The 19,389-nt window shown below is 34.8% G+C and overlaps 3 protein-coding genes across 12 annotated transcripts in view; 1 reads left to right on the top strand and 2 right to left on the bottom strand.

Moving 5' to 3' along the window:
* Positions 1-798: 798 nt before the first annotated feature.
* LOC113393882 (uncharacterized) lies at positions 799-7,551 on the bottom strand. Its single transcript, XM_064217304.1, has 9 exons — positions 7,394-7,551; positions 7,016-7,290; positions 6,549-6,711; positions 6,172-6,343; positions 5,566-5,676; positions 5,214-5,415; positions 4,813-5,045; positions 4,535-4,631; positions 799-4,152 (listed from the first exon to the last, which is right to left on the bottom strand). Exons 2-9 carry the CDS (start codon positions 7,252-7,254, stop codon positions 4,101-4,103), a joined length of 1,269 nt encoding a protein of 422 aa, XP_064073374.1. The 5' UTR covers positions 7,255-7,290; positions 7,394-7,551; the 3' UTR covers positions 799-4,100.
* A 256-nt stretch (positions 7,552-7,807) lies between these two features.
* On the top strand, positions 7,808-9,351 carry LOC113393966 (p21-activated protein kinase-interacting protein 1-like). Its single transcript, XM_026631111.2, has 3 exons — positions 7,808-7,981; positions 8,073-8,364; positions 8,556-9,351. The coding sequence occupies exons 1-3, from the start codon at positions 7,913-7,915 to the stop codon at positions 9,329-9,331; spliced, it is 1,137 nt and encodes a 378-aa protein (XP_026486896.1). The 5' UTR covers positions 7,808-7,912; the 3' UTR covers positions 9,332-9,351.
* A 1,472-nt stretch (positions 9,352-10,823) lies between these two features.
* Spn (Spinophilin) overlaps positions 10,824-19,389 on the bottom strand; it is a 30,327-nt gene continuing 21,761 nt past the window's right edge. For 6 of the 10 annotated variants that reach the window (XM_026631182.2, XM_026631184.2, XM_064217357.1 and 3 more), the window contains 13 exons: positions 19,153-19,304; positions 18,844-18,952; positions 18,538-18,690; positions 18,063-18,218; positions 17,863-17,974; positions 17,407-17,755; positions 16,960-17,182; positions 16,418-16,435; positions 15,674-15,766; positions 15,011-15,098; positions 14,301-14,456; positions 13,047-13,207; positions 10,824-12,838 (listed from right to left, as the gene is read on the bottom strand). In XM_026631182.2, the coding sequence (XP_026486967.2) occupies positions 12,602-12,838; positions 13,047-13,207; positions 14,301-14,456; positions 15,011-15,098; positions 15,674-15,766; positions 16,418-16,435; positions 16,960-17,182; positions 17,407-17,755; positions 17,863-17,974; positions 18,063-18,218; positions 18,538-18,690; positions 18,844-18,952; positions 19,153-19,304 (2,007 nt within the window). In that variant the 3' untranslated portion in view covers positions 10,824-12,601. The remainder of the gene's footprint in view (positions 12,839-13,046; positions 13,208-14,300; positions 14,457-15,010; positions 15,099-15,673; positions 15,767-16,417; positions 16,436-16,959; positions 17,183-17,406; positions 17,756-17,862; positions 17,975-18,062; positions 18,219-18,537; positions 18,691-18,843; positions 18,953-19,152; positions 19,305-19,389) is intronic. The other 4 variants (XM_026631185.2, XM_026631187.2, XM_064217358.1 and 1 more) reach the window with 4 other exon arrangements.

The following is a 19,389-nucleotide window of genomic DNA, read 5'->3' as shown; positions in this document are numbered from 1 at the left end:
GGTTGAATTATTCAGAATTTTCCAATCAACCCGAGTGACACTAGCTATAAATCCATTCATTCATTCGGGACGGTCGAGTAAGCCTCGTGCGCCCTAGTACACCTGAATGCCCACTGAAAAACCAACGCAGGATCGCTTTCACAAATACCGTAACCTGGCAGAATTATTACATTATCGACGTCGTGAATAACCACAGAAAAATATTCTGCCATTTGTTGCCTCTGCTTTGTCAATTTACAGCGCTTCGAAAATGTAAAAAAATAGGCGTACTATATAATTTTCTAATTTCTGCTAGGAGGGATAATAAAATTACTTCCAAAAACAAAGGCAATCATTGAGGCAGATATCTACTCTGATATTTCAAAGTTTTTTGAATAATTTCTTGAAAAAAAACTGCAAAAGTACCGCGCATTAAGAAAAAAAATCTAATGTCATTCAAATTATTAAATATAAATAAATATATAATCAATGGAAGCGACCATCAGACTTTTTAATTTTACAATTATGAAGTGCTGTAACTCAAAAACGTAGCGGCTTTAACTGGAGTAAACTTCAATCGATATGAAACATGAGCAAACCTTATACTGAAATGCTTCCTAGCCGCTTGTTTACTCAGGATCTATTTTCAGATTAAATTTCTTTCTCGTTGAAATTCGAAAGCAAACTAGTGTAAAAGAAAAAACAATTTTAAAGTAAAGGAAAACTATTTTAAAGCTTTCATCCACATAACTTCTACACCCAGCGGTACCGTCGCTTGTTCAATAACTTGAACTAATACGTGAATAAAAAAATACCAAATTTTTGCATCATTTTATTTATTCTAATGCTTTTCGATCAATTTATTATAATATTTTTACAGATAAACAATATCGGCAAATAGTTCATTACATGGCAAGGCCAATCTTACACCATCTAAAACGGTTACAATACAAATAAGTTTGTTTAAATACCAAGAAAAACATACATTTAATTATGAAATAAACTACAAAGCCACGAAAAACTTATATTATCACAGGGTCCAGTTGCCATATTACAAAATGCAAAATCACTTTTCCCTAAACAAAATACAAGAAACGGTAAATGTCAATACAAATAACGTGTATAAAACTTAAAAAACAACAAAGGTCATGAATAGTCCATTTCAATAGAACGTACAAATTATATAAAAAAACTTCCGCTGTTCAACGTTTCTGAAAATTCATCACTCAAGAAATCGTTGAAATCGGATATTAAAGTAAGCAAGAGATTAACGTTACAACCGATGGGATATCCCGACACTTGATGTAAAACAAAAAAAATATATAAAATATTCTAAAAGTAACCTTTTTGCGTATTTTTTTTCCTTATTTATACATTGTGCATGTTCTATTCGAATGGATTATGTAAATATAAAATTATTAATTGTTGAAGCAAAGGTATATTATAAAAAAAAAAAACTTTACCAGGAGGTACACGGCTCAGTCGCACACTTAATATACGTATTATGTAATAGAAGAAGATTTATGCACTATTATTTATTCGAGATTATTTCATAACGGACTTATTACATAAATTACGTCGTAGAAATGTCACTACGGAAACGCAAACATTAAATATTAATTGATTATATTGAACATTGCTTATGCTTCAATGGAAATGCAAGTCGAAAATTTTCATACAAGTCGAAGCATCGATTGTGTTAAAAAGAAAAATGAAATGATTCCGGCGTGATGCTGAATTGAGATCAAAACGTTGTAATTCCTCCTCAAACAGTGGCTCCTATGACGCATGATATGTTTACTGTTCAAATTTATTTATAATAAATTACTAATCGCGATTGTTTAATTTTGCCAATAAGACCAAAATTTTAAGAATATGATATCAATTTTTGACTAGAAAACTTAATTCTAATACAGAGAGAGAGATTCATCCGGTCGTTATAATACTTCGAGGAAATGAACTTAATACTAGACGTATTGTACAAGTTTCAGAAGAAAATGTTTAGCCTCGTTTCATATTTGGATGAGGCAGCCACGAATCAAAACCTAAGCGTTATTATAACTGCCTTAGTATTAAATTATTTAATATACATAAAATTGTAATATTTATACAGAGCTGTTCTTATTGTAAATAGATTTAATGTGATGTTTTCGAGAGTTCAGTTATAAGAAGTTATATATACATATATAACTATAACTGGTAGCCCTTACACGAATACAACCTCATACGCCTATATAATAAATGTTAACGGCTGTCGAAGATTCGTGCCCAAGTTTTTATTATTGATAATTTTATTTATTTAAAAATATAGTTTTTTTTTTGTCTCGTATATTTTAGGCGTGAGCTATAATTAAATTTTAAATTTGTATTTTAAACAGCAACCTATACACTTTTTTATTCACTGATATGGCAATTGTCTTATAAAATCGATTCAAGGTCAAATCAAATCTATAATTAGGGTAAATTACATCAAAATCGATTATATATATCCATTCTGGTAATATGTATTACAACAATTAATTCCACTATACTTGAAGATCATTTTCAATAATGTATACTTTGGTTACGAACCTTCGAATGTCGTAAGTATGTGTACGCTTTATAATTTAGAACTAAGGTACTAAGATATAAAATTTAATGTAGGCTTTGCCTAATTATTGCACTAACGAACTTTAAGTGATGCCTATGAAAAAAAAATATAAACATGTTTTTTAAGTATATGAAATCAAATATTTAAAAAAAAATTGTAAACATTTAAAGCTATACAATAAACATAGTCCATGAATATATTTAGAGTAACCATTTTGTCATTTCTTTTTAAACAAAAAAAATTATAAAACATTTCGAAGAATACATGAATAAACTGAAATACCGAGTCAGTAACCAAATACAAATAATAAGGTCAAAATACGCCTAAGTTTTATAAACTAATGAAAACTTCAACTCTGGACACGCACCAGTGCCGTACAAGGTCCTCGATACAACCTTGCCTACAGATCATACCGACTATACCTACACTCAGTAGCTATCTATAGCTTAATGTGAAAAACTTGCAGTCTTCGAAACGATACTATCCTCTCTATCACTTTACAAGACAAGACATGGCTATTTATTCCAAAAACATTTCATTATATTTGCTTAATCCTAAATCAAATGGTCAAAGCCAATTTCAATAATAACACCTTTGTAAAAAACTGGGCAAGTTTTATCATACAAAAGAAAAGTCTATTTAATTTAGATATAAGCCAATAACCCACATCAACGCACACACGCAATATATACACAAGATCAACGCACGTACGCAATGTGCGTGCAAATATTCTTGTTCGTCGACTTGGATGTGTGCATGTGTGATACGTCAATGTGGATCACTGATCGAAGCCCATGATTCAATTTCTTAATTTAGATAATACTTTAGATCCATGTCAAGATTTCCATCAACCTACAACCTATTACACCTCTATCACAGTGTAAATAATGCACTTACAGCAGTAAACCGAGACTACAAGAGTAATTAGCGAGAAACGCCAAATCGATACACAAATATGAAAAAAAAAACATACAATAATAATAATCATAACATCAAAAGCGCTATAAGTAGCACACGAAAATACATAACATGAAATAATAAAGGTCAGACAAAAGAAAAGTTTCCATAAGAAACACCAACAAGAATAAAGCAATCAATAAAATAGTACTTAATTCTAACAAACATACATTGTTTTTCTTAAATTAAAATACAATTTTGTGCTTAAAAATGCATTAAACTATAAAATTATATTTGACGCTAGCAACACTTCCAGCGTGTAGATACAATATCACGTCAATTGTAAAAAAAAAACTTTTCGTTTAAAATATAAAACATGGAAACGATGCATACTTTTGGATAAAATACTTTCATTGTTTATAAAATACATAAAAGCAACAACAATCATTGTAATTTAAAAAGGAAATATTTTTAAACGGCTTATTGCACGAAACATATTATCCAAGTCATTTTTAAAGACTCAAAAACCAACCTCCTCAATCTTATATCGACAATAAAAAGAGGAAAAATTTACTGACACCAAAGTCGATTCGATCTACAAAAATGAATGTGAAGAAAAATAAAACTGCGAAGGCTAGTTGCCGCTCACGATCTTACGATTTTCAAGTTCCTCCATGTTGTTTGAACTGAAAACCAATAAACATTTATTACAATTTTGCTAATAGAGTCACACAGTAATAATAGACAATATATAATAGTAGAAGTTATAAACCCGATATGTCAGCTGGCAAAGGCCACCTCGTCTATCAAGTAGAAGTTTATTGAATTTACTGAACACAGTTTTAATTGTGGTCGGTGTACATACTGTCGTAGGAATAAGAAATATACAGGTTTCCTTAAGATCTTTTACTTTACCGTCCAGCTGGAAGTGAATTATAAAGTCTAAATTGAGCCAATCATATTGTGTTTAGTCCATATAGACAACTACTACATACATGTTTGTGAAATTAATATACATTTCAAAATGTTTATATCATAATATTGCTCATAAATAAAAAATTATCTTACCGTAGTTTATCATCATTTTTCCACGACGTCACTTGAATGTGTGGAGGCGGCAGATAGCTTCGTAAGGACTGAACCAACTGAATCGTGTCCAGCAAAACTGAAATAAAATTATAGCCCATAATAGTAGATACAAAAATTCAATTTGAACCTGTAATCAAATTTGCAGGGTGGCGGTACTACATATTTACCACGGTGATGTTGGTGGTGATGTTATGTATCAGTAAAGGAAATATAAATTAGTAATTTGACCAGGACGCCCGGAAAGATAACGAACTCACTCTTTTGCAGCTGCTCGCTCTGCTTGCCGTAGGGCTTGCACATGGCGGGCCGCACGCAGGGCCGCATGCGCTGCAGGTTGCGCGCCAGCTCGGCGAAGGCGCGCACGACGCGCTCCTGGCCGCCCGCCGCGCCTCCCGCGCCCGCCGCCGCCGCGCGCTCGCCGTGCGCACCGCCCGCCGCGCCGCCCGCCGCGCCGCCGCCCGACAGCGACTCCAGGCTCTCGAGGTTGGCCCTGCGAAAATATGTACTAGTATAGCTGCTAACATACACATTCATCTGAAAAATAATTTTATATAAAAATTTCAACCTGAGAATGACTATGGTATTTTAGTATTAGGACATTTTATTTATATGGTATGATATGGATAAGTATTGCAGTGTATAAAAATTAATAATATACCTCAAGAAGTCGGTAAGCTTGTGTTCATCAGAGTAGTGATGTTTGGACTTAGTTTCGAGGCTGGAGTGTGAGGCGCTGGACCGTTGCTGATGGGAGTACTTATCAATGGAGGACTGGTGGCCCAGTGATCTATTCTGCTGCAATAACATCTGCTGAGACATTTTCTCTGCACGTCGTTCTGACTTTTCACCAGCTAAATTGGCTGAAAATATAAATAAAATATTGTTAAGATTGTATAAAAGATGTTACCACCATTTTGCTTTAACATTGCTAGAGCTCAATTAGTTTCACAAAAAATGTATTGGTGTAAAACCAAGATAAGAATATTAGTGATTTTTACACAGTAACTCACAAAGTGCGGCAATATGTGGCGCGATAGGCAGCTGATAATCTTGAGGTAGCGCAGCTCCACGCAGTAGCCGCTCTACTGCTGCGCTATCAGGTAGAGCTGTGCTGCCCGCCTCTGGGGATGTGAAAGACTCCTATTAATTGAGTATATATTATATATATAAAGGAGAGTGTTTATTTTTTTACTTATTCACATAAAAAACGAATAAGATTGACATAAAACTAGTAAAGGTAAATTAAGAAGTAAAAAAGTATAAATATTTTTCGGTGTCATCAACAATTTTGCTAATAATATGATCATAGAGAAAAAGGATAATGACAACCATAGGAACTTTACTGGGAAAACCTTGAATACTTTTAATGTTATTTTATAACACTAATTAAAAAATGAAAACACAATAGACAGTAACTGTTAAGATTTAAAAAAATATATTTTATACATGTACAATTTTATATATATATATTTTTAAATTTTTATTTCAAAGTGACCTTTTGTATAATAGGAAAGCAAACTAACAAATGGCCCACTTGATACATAGGGGCAACTTAATTAATCACTATATTAACACACATTGCTACTAGAATATCAAGATCAAAAAGTGTTACTTGCCTGGGATATATGTTGGTTGTTGTGACAGATGTTGCTGAATAGATTTTTGTGTCATCTCTAATTGATTTTTGTAGTAGCGACAAGCTGGATTTGGACAATTTTGAACAACTTCAACAATAAACTCTTTCTCCATGCCAAATTGATCACGTCCAATAGTATATGACTCCACAACCTGTTAGGGAAAAACGTTCATAATAAATTGGTAACACCTTTAAGAAATTTACTTTTCATATAAACAAAATTACATAATTGTGCAATTTTAAAACCAAAAATAAATACTTTATCAAGAGAATAAATATGCTTTAAATATGCATTAATGATAAGTATGTTTTTAAGTTACAAATTAAAAAAAAATTGATATTATTTTATGTACTTACGGCTCGGACAGTAGCTTCCAACCCAAGATGTAGTCCATGGGGGCCATTCATATGTTTTAACATCACTGCATTAGCAAAATGTTCATATGGAAGAATAATTTTTCCATTTTCACGGTAAATAAGTCTACCTTGAGCATCTAAGCCCACTCTTGAAGCCATCATTCTAATAATAAAAAGGAAATACAGATATTTTTAGTATGTAAAAAATATTATGAATATTTCAATAGACCTTTATCTATGCATGTTATTTTGAGACATCCATATGTCTAAATCTACTTCATTCTCTCCACATTAGAGTTGTTCGTTATGAGTATAAATGACTGAACAAGATTGAACTAGGAATTTTCACTAGGGAACTGGTATTATGCCATAGAACTTTTAAATATAATTTATCAAATATATTTTTTATTTATTTGTAAATAAGATGATTGTTTAACCTAATACTAATATTATTTAGACAGACTTACTGTAAATAGGCAGCACTAGGAAGCATAGATGATTCTTTTAAATCACTAAAGCACTGCAAAAGTTCAATGCTAGGACTCCAGCCTTTGTTTTGCAAGTATAATTGCAGCAGCATGTAAAGTTTCTCTGTCACATATCCTTCAGCACTATGCGGTGCAGCTGCGCTTGAACTGCTTGATGCACCGCTGGCATTTCCCGTACTTTTCGCCAGAACACTTTTCATTGTCTCCGCCAAATCCATCTTGTAGATGTCTAAATAAGTCCTCTTTTGGGAATCCTGTGCGAACACGAAAGTAAACTAAATAGCATGTTAATAATCGATAGTAGCAGACATTTGTAGAACTTCAAGCACACAGTTGCAAAAGTAAACTTACACTCACCAGAATGAATGTATGTCTTTATCTACAAATGCGAAATACGATTAATATAAACGGTATTGAAAAAACTACATTCATAAGACGTTATAAGATACAAATAAGAGTAAATTATTAAAATAATGGAAGCTTCTTTCTTTTTGACACTGTCAACATCGTTGTGTTTATAGATTATCTGTGTTTTTGCACAGTACTATTTAAAATGTATATAATCTGTATAGATTATAAATTAATCTTAAAAGAAACCAACATGTAAGATGAAACAAAAAATCATGTCTATAATAAATATGGGTCAAATGTCCATTTGGATGATATAATAAAATAACGTATATAGATAATAAAGTAAATGACTAAAATATTTTTTTGACAAATTAAAGAAAAAATAAATTGTCATTGTCAAAGAAACGTCAATTTTCATGAATGACAGATAAACAAAATGTCAGATGTCTAATATAACCATAAGTTGGCCTAAGAGGTTATTAATTTAATGCTTAATAAGACAATAAGTCTTTATTTTGTATTAAAATGGATGAACTAATTGTAGGGACCTATGAAGGATTTTTGCTGGGATATTCACTGCTACCTCAAGAAGATGTAAGTAATTACATTTTCTTTCACATGTATAATGAAATTGCAAGCATGCTCCTTGTAATTGTAATACTAAATGTTTACTTAATCATTTTAGGGACGGAAATTAAAACAAACATTTGCAACGCATTCTCATACAGCGTCAGTACGTTGCATATCAATTGCTGGTAAATTTTTAGCTTCAGGTGGAACAGACGACAAAGTGGTCGTAATAGATTTAAAAACACGTAAAGAGCATACAGTTCTCATGAATCACGACGGCACAGTGAATGCCGTTGCTTTTACTCATGGAGGGACGCATTTGCTCACAGGCAGTGATGATGGATGTATAATTGTAACTAGAACAGGCAATTGGCAAACTGAGAAAATCTGGAAAAAAGCTCACGGTGGTAAGTTTATATTAATAATACGTATCTTGATCTTTATTTCTTACAATGTTTGTAAGAAATAAACTTATTTTGAAAATTATTTAGAAAGAACCTTATTTTGTTCTGTATATATTCTTGTCTCAATATTAAATAATTGTACTGTTAATGGTAATCTAAAAATAATTTTCTAATAAAATTTATAAAATTTGCAGGTCAACCTGTTACTGCAATTTCTGTTCACCCATCAGATAAGTTAGCACTTAGTATTGGAGGTGATAAAACGCTACGAACTTGGAATCTTGTAAAGGGTCGTCCAGCATTTACAATCAATCTTGGAAGCAAAGGAGTAACTCTGCCAACTGAAATTAAATTTTCACCTACTGGTGATAGGTTCTCACTTATTTCTTTACAGAATATTGATGTATGGACTATTAGCAAAGCAGGATTAGAAAAACGCTTGACATGTAATTCAAAACCTAGTACAGCTCAATGGACTGATGATGATAGGTTATTTGTTGGTCTTGAAAATGGGAATTTAATTAAGTTCACAGTATCAGAAACGCGTGCACAAACATTTCAGGCCCATAAACAAAGAGTTAAGTGCATGCATTATGAAAATGAAACTTTATATACTGCTTCAAGTACGGGTGAGCTAAAATCTTGGTCTATTAATGACAATATATTAGAGGAAATCTGCTCTGCAAATGCCGCTTGTAGAGTTACTTGTGTAGCATTAAATAGGCAGAATCACCTAATTAAGAAAGAAAAATCTGATGATGAGATTGAAGAACAAAATTTCTCAGATAACAGTGAAAATATTTCTGAAACTGATACAAATAATGTACAAAAAACCTTATTGAAAAGAAAACCCGGGGCATTTGTAACAATTAGTTATGATGATAAAGAAGCCGAAGAAAATAAACCATCTCCAGCAAAGAAAACAAAGAGGAAGAAGAGAAATAAGAAGAAAAATAAAAATGTTAAATAATAAATTTTCCTATGTTTAAATCTTTTTTTTTTTCATTAGAACATAAATGTTTATTAAAAATGGACTTATATTAACAAGATAACCTTGATTAATTGCAAAATAAATTCTAACTACAATATATCCATTATTAAAATCAAATAGTATAAACAATATTAAATTATTGGAAAGCAGACTCAAATCTCAATTCAACAGAAATTCTGCATAAAGCTTGCATAAGGAATGGAATAACCTTAAATGAATTATATTATATTTGAAGATATCTATTAAGCTTTAAACATGTTTTTTTTTTATTATATCTATTCTTCTTATTGTTGTTATAACAAATAACTATTAAATTTAAAGTAGCTTCGAGCGCATAACTGTAGTGAGTAGCGTAGTTAGTGCGGCCCGTACGCAATAGCATTTGGGTGTGGCAAAATTTTACAAGTATTTTTTTGTTTTTTCATTCAAGACTTCATTGAAAGGCGAAATGATATCGCCTTAATATATGGCATCGGCAATGTTAGTCACCTGACAGTAAATATGCTCGATAAGTATTTTTCATAATATCTTCGTTTTCTACGAATAAGCTAAGTAAGATTCCCATCGTTATGTTTGTAACAAAAATGGCACACTTACAGTGCCGTCACAAAATATTTTTGTAACAATATTAAGTAGGCACACGTTAAATTACTCCAATAATTCTGAACATCTGGCAAGAGACAATAACATACATTACATTAGATTATCTTCCACAATCAAAGGAATAAGGCATGATCTCAGCTCCCAAAGTTGGTGGCGTATTGACCATGTAAGGAATGGTTTATATTTCATACAACAACAATATCTATGGTTGTGGTTTTTGTCTCTGTATAGTATTTCATCATATCTTGGTCAAGGCGGTAATAAAATTTCTTTAATATGTTCTTATGTAGGTAGCAATACCAATTAATCAATTTAAAAAACATATTAAAAAAAACGGTAATTAATAGACATATTCTCGATTAAAGATTTATTGATGATAAAAAATACTTTTTAGGTAGGATAAACTATAATTATAATATATTAAATAAATATTCCTATTAAATATATTCCTATAAAAATATTTAGAAAAATGTAACTAATGAGTTTCTTACTGGTGCTTTTCGGTAAAACGTACATTCAGAAAGGGTGGTAATTTAAATTAAATTGTGTTAAAAAATTCAGTTGTGCTTATAAATACTTCTCAGTTAAAGTACATTTTGAGTTATTCCCCGTTTGTTTATTTTTATGCAAAATTAATAACCAGAGTTAGGTGTTTTACATAATAACCTTCAAATTAGAGACGGTGATTTTCGATATTTCTGTGCAATTTGATTTATTTTTATCTTCTGTATTTTTTCAGTGGTCTTTCTTCGGAATATATATATATATATATATATATATATATATATATATATAAATATATATTTTAATATATATATTTTGTTTTTATATTTTATTTTTTATATACGGGATATAATAAAAAACAGTGTGATATAGACTTTGGTTTCTTTATTTATTTATAAATAAAATTCTTTCTTCTGAACACACCCAAAATACATAAACAATAAATTGTAAGGTTATAATAAATTAATTTGGTCCCAAAATAAATATTAAAATAATTTAAATGAAAGTAAATTAAAAAAATCAACAAATATAAAAAAAAGTACTCATCAATTTTGGCAATAGTTAATGGAGTTCTACTTATATTAATTGTTAAATCTTAATCGAAATAAATAATCTAAATGAATGATGTATATTCAGTCATACGAACACAACAAACATGCATTAGTCTCCAGTCAGTCCACTTCGAGACTATATATACACGGTAAATGTAGCTACAGAACCAAACTCGTCTAAGGATACAAAGACAGATTAACACTTAGAAAATCCTAGTAATGTCGCCTAAGAAAACTATAAAGCTTGTCTAAAATCATTTAACACACAATGAAATAACTATATTGAGAGAAAGTCATTGGAATGTAATATAAATCATTTAGATTGTTATAACAGGAACTGGGATGTAGGCAGCTCGTCTAATAAATACTGTAATTATTATTGCTGTAAAAGATGTGGATATCCTCTTACATCATGAGATCACACAATAGTGAATACTCGATACTAATATTTTAATACACAAATACATGGGATATATACGAATAATTATTCACCTAAGTACATTTTGTGCAGTATAATTTATAAATAAATGCCATTACCAAAATCAACTTGTAAAATTCTGAATATTGACTTAAGACGACTATCGCAATGTTATCATTTTATTAATACATAGATCCTAAATTATTACACTTCGAAGTTACAATTTATCCTAAAAATTGAAAAATTCCGGAGAAAAAAGTTTTAGTAGTAGTTCATAAGTCCGAATAGCTTACAAATTGATCTTATGACTAGATTGAGCCAGTATTTTCAGACAATCCATCAACACACACTAAACTCAGAATTATAGACATTTAATATAAAATGTAGGAACAACGAAGAATTGTAGCATTGAAAATATATTAATTGTATTTATTTCACTTTGGTAGTAGTTATTATATCGTCAATTGGATCGATCTATTTCATATTTGTTAATTAAATTTAATCTATGTTTCGACCAACACGATTCGATTCTTCGCTCGAAGCTATCGTCTAAGATCGTCTCTACTGACTAAAAGCTACGTCAGATGGCACTCTATGCTATCAGGCAGCTTTACCCACAAACATACTGAGTATAATTCAGTATTTATAATGAACGAAATAAAATAGTCCAGTATCGCACTTAAATATTACTATAATTTATAGTCCAACATCTGGCAAATTCGTTAATCGCAACATCAGTATCGTCCAAAATGGATATCTGACTATCGACTTTTTGAATAATCATACGATACTACATACATACATCTAAACTCATATCGTATAACACCTTTTCATTTCACTTCAATACAAAACACAAAAGAAACCCTATTTTCTTTAAGTTCACATACCATAATATTTTAAGTATGGCCCTACATACCTAATTTACGATCAGTGGTAAACAGTAATACATTCGATGGGGAGACGGTTCACATAAAGCGGACACGCATGAAAGGAAGAAACGTAGCTGTCATAAGAACGAGTCAATTACATAAATAAAAGAGGCAAGAGACGCAGAAGTAGCGAAAGACAAAATTTAAAAACCTAAAGACTAGACGACGGACGTGTCCTTTACGTGAACCGAGGCTCTCTTTGGCGGGCGGGCGCGCTTCGCGGGAGGGAGAGGGGGCTGGCGCACTACTTCTTGCGGGCCTTCTTTTCAGCCTTCTTGACCGCCTTGAGGTGCTTCTCGTGTTTGGCGCGCAGGTCCTTGAGACGGCGCTTCATGCGGCGGCGCTCGTCGCCCGGCAGGCCCAGCAGCTTGAGGTCGGCCGAGCTGAGCGACAGCAGCAGCGCGCCGTCCACGCCGCGCGTCGCGAACGCGCCCGCATATCGCTCCAGCCCCTCGCCCAGGCCCGACACCCACTGCCATACCTGACGAGCGATAGCACACGTTTTAGTACCACTTATACTAAAAAGTTGAATTCCCACAGGATCGTAATTAAAAATATCTCACTTATGAGTTTCTAGAAGATCATCGGTTAACGGGAGTCAATCGACTGGGCCCTGCGATTGGCGACTAAGTAAAGAAATAAAGTTTCTAGTGATCGACCGGCATCATCAACGGAAGTACATCTGTCACCTGCTGCTTGGTCCAGAGGTTGACGGGGTGCGGCGGCGCGGCGAGCGCGGGCGCGGCGGCGTGCGGCGCGTGCGCGGGCGACAGGCTGGCCTCGGACGCGCACGCCGACAGCGGCTGCCACGGCACCTCGCCGCCGACTACACAAGCCGGAGCTTTCTTCACTACAACCACAGCACCGCATCACCCCGCGCCGACACGTCGTTACACGTGGTTACACGTGGTGTGACGTCATGCCGGCCACGCGAAACCGATCTTAGTGTCCGATCGTGCGACACTTCGCTTTACCATGAATCAACCCACTATCGAGGTTGTAACATTTAAATCGAAGATTTTATGTATTTCAAAATAATTAGTAAAAAACAAAAGATGACTGTGTCACATATTTTTCTAAATTACGAATTTAAAGCTATCACAAAAGCAGAACAAAATGTTAATGAATAAGCGAGATAGAAGTTATTATGCCACCAACACCAAATACGAAATTTGTAGTGATTAACATTAAACAATATTTTTTTCTAGGAAATAGAACCAACTACATATCATATGTATAATCGACTACAAATAGGAAACATTAGTTACAGCAAGAGCAAACATGTACCATTACTAACTAGTTAATAAGAAAAATAAATATAATTATATTTATCCAGTAGATAAGCAAATAAATATAACTTCAAAATAATTAATATATGTTGATCGTAATCAAGATCAACATTAAGATTAATAAAAGACTGAACAAAGAAGACAAAATCGAGCAATAATTTGTACACTTATCGGGCTTGTAAACGCCTACGATCTTTTTTATATATTATGCAATGATTGCAATCGTTAAATTTACTAATCTTCAAAATATTTGTAAATTTAATTAAATAATTTAACTAAACAGTAAATCTGAACAGTAAAAATAACAAGTAAAGGTACCATTTAAAAATACGAATCAAACTAATTTAATGTTGTATTTGACTTTAGTCTAATTCGTAACCATTTGATTCCCCATCTATCAGATGTATAATACCATTTTATCGAAACCCGACTAAAAAGTGTTTTGTATAAATGGACGCACAACGTAAACGGCTTTTAACAATCTCACCGAGCTCGATATACTATATCGAGACACGAGTATATCGTCTTTTAGAGTTTCCCGGATCAAAAGTTGTCGGTTTTTTGTTTGAATCGCGATCGAACCCTTTATTCCTTCGAATGAATAAACGATCAGAGTACGGGAGCACTATCGTCCGTTCGTCGTCGGCGGCTCACCTCTGGCGTTGGCCTCGCTGACGGCCTGGCGGATCTCGTCCACGAGGTCGTTGGTGAGCTGCACGGCGTCGGGCTGCGGCGAGCTGCCGGCCGCCAGGCGCCGCTCGCGCTCCGCCAGCACCTGCTTCAGCTGCTCCGCCAGCGACGCGGGCGGACCTGCCCACGCACTCACGGTCACTCCCCACCGACACGTACCGACGTGCTTATCGGATACTTTGCACCACTTGTTATGAAATATTATAGCTCTCCTTGTAATGTTTTTATGACGACGTATCTCCTTAGCGAGATTCAAATATCGTTATCATATCTTATCATGACGTTTGGCAAACTTTTGCTAACACGATATTGGTGAATTCTAAATCATATTACAATTCATTGTATATTTTTTCACATAATATTTTAGACCCAATTAGATACGTTTTGTGTACACTCAAGATTACATCTTTTATTATATTTTAAAAAAACGTATGATATTTTTTTGATGATTTTCGTTTTCACGTATGATAAATATAAATCTTAAAAACTTAATCTACCCATTTAACACAGTGACAATTATAAGCCGATACTAGGTTACTTGTCAATTAATCACGAGCATAACATTAAACATATAACATAAGACAAACACGTGTGATGTGTGACACGAGAGTAATCAGTGAACGAAGCGTCAAACACAAAGCTAGCGGACAGCGTGCGCGGCGGGCGGGGCGTACCTGACAGCGGGTGCAGGCGCGGGTCGCGCGCGTACACCGCGTCGTCGGTGGCGCTGCCGATCGAGCTGCCGCAACTCTGACGCTCGCGCTGAGAATTACGTACATAAACCATATTCTACATTTAAAAATACATACATATAATAAATCATTTAATATGTCAAATAATTGATTGAAGAAGTGTTAGTAAAACCGTAAATCAACCACAGCAAGCATGGAAATACAAAAATTATCGTTCTATTTTCAATAATTTTAAGAACACTTTCCTCAGTGAATTGTTATTTACGTCATTACTTTGTAAGTATCAATCGAGCTGTTAAGTTAAAACAGGAATTTATACATTAACACGTTAAAAAAACAATTAAGTTATAATATCACATTAGAGTTAACAGTGTTAAGTATGAAATGAGTATCTTAATATTTCCGTTATATCTCATGACATCGAGTAAGGAAACTTGAAATTTACTAAAATATAATTCAATTTTAAAAGCACATTAATAAATTGTTTTATAAACCAGGAGGTCGGTACAAGTCATGTCAAAATTAATCATTTGTCCTGAATTTATGTTATATATTTATATTTAATATATCTTTTCTCCGCCTAATGGATTTTGAACTCTAGTTTATATGATGAATAATATGTCTAGAACGTCATGTTGTACTAACAGTGTGGTGGGAGGTGTGTGTGGGGGCACCCGACGTGGATTCACTCAGCGATTCGTCTGCAGAGTCGTTGTATGAGTCATCTAAGCCGTCGTACTGAAAATGGTACATTTTATTATTAGTGTTGATAGGTATTAATTGTAAAAAAAAATTGTAATACCTATAAAAGTAATGTTTCATTTAAGGCAACATTCGGCTTTAATTATGACATTATCCTTCGTTTATAATAACGCTACTACGCGTCTTTTAAGCTTGAACGCATAATATTTCTACTTTATTTGTACTTAATGTTATTTCACGTTCAAATATATTCTATTGAAGTAAAGTAGAAAAAGCCGACCATTATTATTATTATAGAAATATTTTTTTATACTTTATAATCATCGTAAGAAACCAAACATTATTAATTATTATGAAACATATCATGTCATAAATTATATAAATACAGATCCTAATGCCTAATGAGTTGGTGAAATAGCCATGTTCTGTGTTTACAATGTATCAGAGAAGAATTAGAAATGAAAATTGAATCAAACTAATTTAATGTTGTATTTAAAAAAAAGCTACGTAGAAGTTAGTGATAATAAATTAATACACTCTCGATGGTACACTAATTAAGTGCAATATATTTTTTTTTTATGAACTATGCTGTGTATAAAACTATGGCTTATAATATGACGATTAACTGAATACTGAACTATAAGCTCTAATATTGAAATAGCTAAATAATAATATTCTATTGTTTACGTGATGAGTTACGTCTGCCTTTAAATCACCATGGCGCCCAGGGTTTCGGCGATTTGAAGTAAAGAAAATAAAGTGATTAGTTAACACGTTCTTCAAGAGTTTCTTTTTTCTGTTTATAAAATAAATCTATTCATTATGTAATTTTGAATTAAATTGGATTAGTGTCAAGTAAATTGAAATTCGCTAACACACAACAGAATCAATCGGGTATTTGGATGAAATATATTTATAATTATCATAGTCCTCAATTAAAATTCGTAATCGAAAGACTACATTGATATAACTCAGTATTTTAAATTTTATTGAAAGTGGTCAACTTTGGGATAAGTCTGTCTTTGTAGACTTTTAGAGTAGCATTAAGTATTTTTGCGTATGATAAATAACTAGATTAGTCAAACAAATAAAATAATAATTGGTAAACGAGCATTAATATATAATATTTACACTAATGCCAAAAAAGGTTCATTCAAATTCAATTTGTACAATAAAGCGGTCAACCAAAGTATTACTATGAGTCGACACGTATACGGGTGTGTACATACGGAGCTCGCGTTGCTGAGCGAGTGCGGCGAGTGCGTGGAGTGCGAGAGCGGCGCGTGGTGGCGGTGGCGCGCCAGGTCCGTGCGCGCGCGGTGCGCCGACGTGTCCAGCAGCGCGCCGCGCGGGACGGCCGCGTCCAGCTCGCGGGACGTCACCGCCTCACCGCCCGCGCCGCCGCCTGTCCCGCCTGTCCCGCCACCCGCTCCCGTTGCGTTTGTTCCGCTCCTGTCGGTGATCTCATATTATATTCCGGATAATGTCGGGCAGCAGATGAATTCCGCGTGAGAGGCAAGCGGATGAATTCGGCATAAAAAATCGAAATATCCATTCCAGCTCGTAGCGATCGACCTTAACATATATTTTTTACGATCCAAGGGTTTAAAAAAACTTCAATGATATTATAACAACATTTAATTTAAACAACATTTTGTCAAATATTCAGTACTTACAAAGTATCCGTTACAATAGCTGGAGCGGGCGCAACCGTTGTAGCGGTAATATGGCTTATAGAATTCGACGGTGGGGTGACGGCCGCTGTCGACGAGATGTTACTCGTAGTCACGTTAACGTACGACGAAGTGGTCACGTTAGCGTATGAAGTAGTTGAGACAACATTAGCATACGAAGTTACAGAGCTCGTAGTGACGATGGCTTGTGGTTTGACGTCGCTTGCTGTGATCGCCGTAACGTCTCCGATGTCAGGCGCCTCGCGTTGCTTTTTATCTGACTTGTCGACTTTTGCGTACTCATCTTCTACTGGAGATAGATCGGATAGGTCGCTATCGGAACTCCAAGGATCTGGAAGCGAAAATTGTTTCATAATAATGTAAACATACATATGATGTTCAGATATCATACAATATGATGTTATTGCACCGAAGTGCAGAGATCTAGCGCATAATCACCATTAATTAGTAGTGGATCTGGATCTGGCCGGCGTGGGAGCGGCGGCGTTTCACGCCGAGCCGACGGTTCGTGAGGCAGCATAACTGGCAGACCCGCTTTCTTTTGAGTCTCCTGAAATAAATTTAATTCGACAGATGTTACAATAATCGAGTTCACCACCCAGCCAGTGTCGTGGCAGCGAGCGGCGACGGCAACTCACCAGCAGCAGCACCTCGAGGCGCGCGACGCGGTCGTGCAGCGCGGACAGCGCGGCGGCGTACTCGCGGTGCGCGTCCCGCAGCGCGCCGCTCCACCACTCCTCGCGCGCGCGCACCATGGCGCGCGTGCGGCGCCACTCGCGGAGCGCGCGTCTCGCCTGCGTACCGGATATGCACGTCACTTTCATCCATTATCATTATGGCCAATTAAGGACTTCAATTAATGATACATTTTATAATATTTAGGAACTTCATTGAGCAGTCAATACGGATGATCCTGAATAACGGTTCACGAAGTACGATTAAAATTTTATGGAATAATTATATAATTTTATTACATTTTCACACTATAATTGATGGTTGAATGATAGTGTAAATAAAATTATAAAAAGAAAAAAATTAAATCTAGATCTATGTTATGTTGGTATGGAATGACTTCCAAAACAAGTAGGCTGAGAGTAAGGCCAGGCCTCGCACCTTTTCGTACTTGCGGTGCGCTCGCTGCGCGGTGTCGGCGGCGGAGGCGATGGCGCGGCGCAGGCTGTCTTGCGGCGCGCGCGTCGCGCACCAGTCGCGTACACGGGAGCTGATCTCGGTGCTGCTGCCGCCACCCGCTTCCATACCCACTACCTAAGATTTCATATAGGGTATTAATAATAATAAAGCTTACAGGTTTTGAATCTTGCGTTTAAGATAGTGGTGAAGATCAAAATTAAATCAGTTAAACTATTTACTTGATCTAAATTATCGTCGTAATAAGACAGTTATCATGTTAATACTAACCTCGTTGAGCAGCGCGCGCAGCTCGGTGATATCGGGATGTCGCGCGTCGACGGCGGGCGGGCTGCTCTCCTCCTCCGTCTGCTGACGTCGCTGTCGCTCGCGAGCAGATCTACTCGATGCCAAGTTTAAATCATCATTTTATAACTATCCTAATATTACTAGAGGTAAGGAAAGTTTTGTGTGCTTGTTTGTCTATCGTATATATATATATGCTGCTTATGTTTTTAAATAAATCTTAAAAAATAGGGGGTGTATGTATCATTAAAGAGCCCCGAGTGAATATATAATTGCGACCAACGTGATAATCACCTTTCTTCCCTCTCTTTGTCCGCGGCAAGTGACTGTCGTATGAGATGAGCCACTTCGCTGTTCTCGGGATCCTTCTCTCGTCCGATGAGGAACTTAACGGGACCCGAAGTGTTTCGAAGGACAGACGCCGCGTAAGCTTGTGTTACGCCCACCTAAAAAATATGAATAAAACTAGTGACCTATTTAAAAAATAGTTCATCTCGCGTCTTTAACAATAGATTATATATATTTTTGAAA

This window comes from Vanessa tameamea, chromosome 16, assembly GCF_037043105.1.
Source record: "Vanessa tameamea isolate UH-Manoa-2023 chromosome 16, ilVanTame1 primary haplotype, whole genome shotgun sequence".
Lineage (NCBI taxonomy): Eukaryota > Metazoa > Arthropoda > Insecta > Lepidoptera > Nymphalidae > Vanessa > Vanessa tameamea.
This window is presented reverse-complemented; position numbering and strand designations above follow the sequence as displayed.

What these genes read in the sequence shown, in the direction of transcription:
- LOC113393882 (XM_064217304.1), bottom strand. Translation starts at nt 7,254, where the DNA reads ATGGATTTGGCGGAGACAATGAAAAGTGTTCTGGCGAAAAGTACGGGA. An exon ending in CCTAGTGCTGCCTATTTACA is followed by an intron (nt 6,712 to 7,015) that starts GTAAGTCTGTCT and finishes TTTTATTATTAG; the next exon opens with AATGATGGCTTCAAGAGTGG. An exon ending in GCCACATATTGCCGCACTTT is followed by an intron (nt 5,416 to 5,565) that starts GTGAGTTACTGT and finishes TTATATTTTCAG; the next exon opens with CCAATTTAGCTGGTGAAAAG.
- LOC113393966 (XM_026631111.2), top strand. Translation starts at nt 7,913, where the DNA reads ATGGATGAACTAATTGTAGGGACCTATGAAGGATTTTTGCTGGGATAT. An exon ending in CACTGCTACCTCAAGAAGAT is followed by an intron (nt 7,982 to 8,072) that starts GTAAGTAATTAC and finishes TAATCATTTTAG; the next exon opens with GGACGGAAATTAAAACAAAC. An exon ending in CTGGAAAAAAGCTCACGGTG is followed by an intron (nt 8,365 to 8,555) that starts GTAAGTTTATAT and finishes TAAAATTTGCAG; the next exon opens with GTCAACCTGTTACTGCAATT.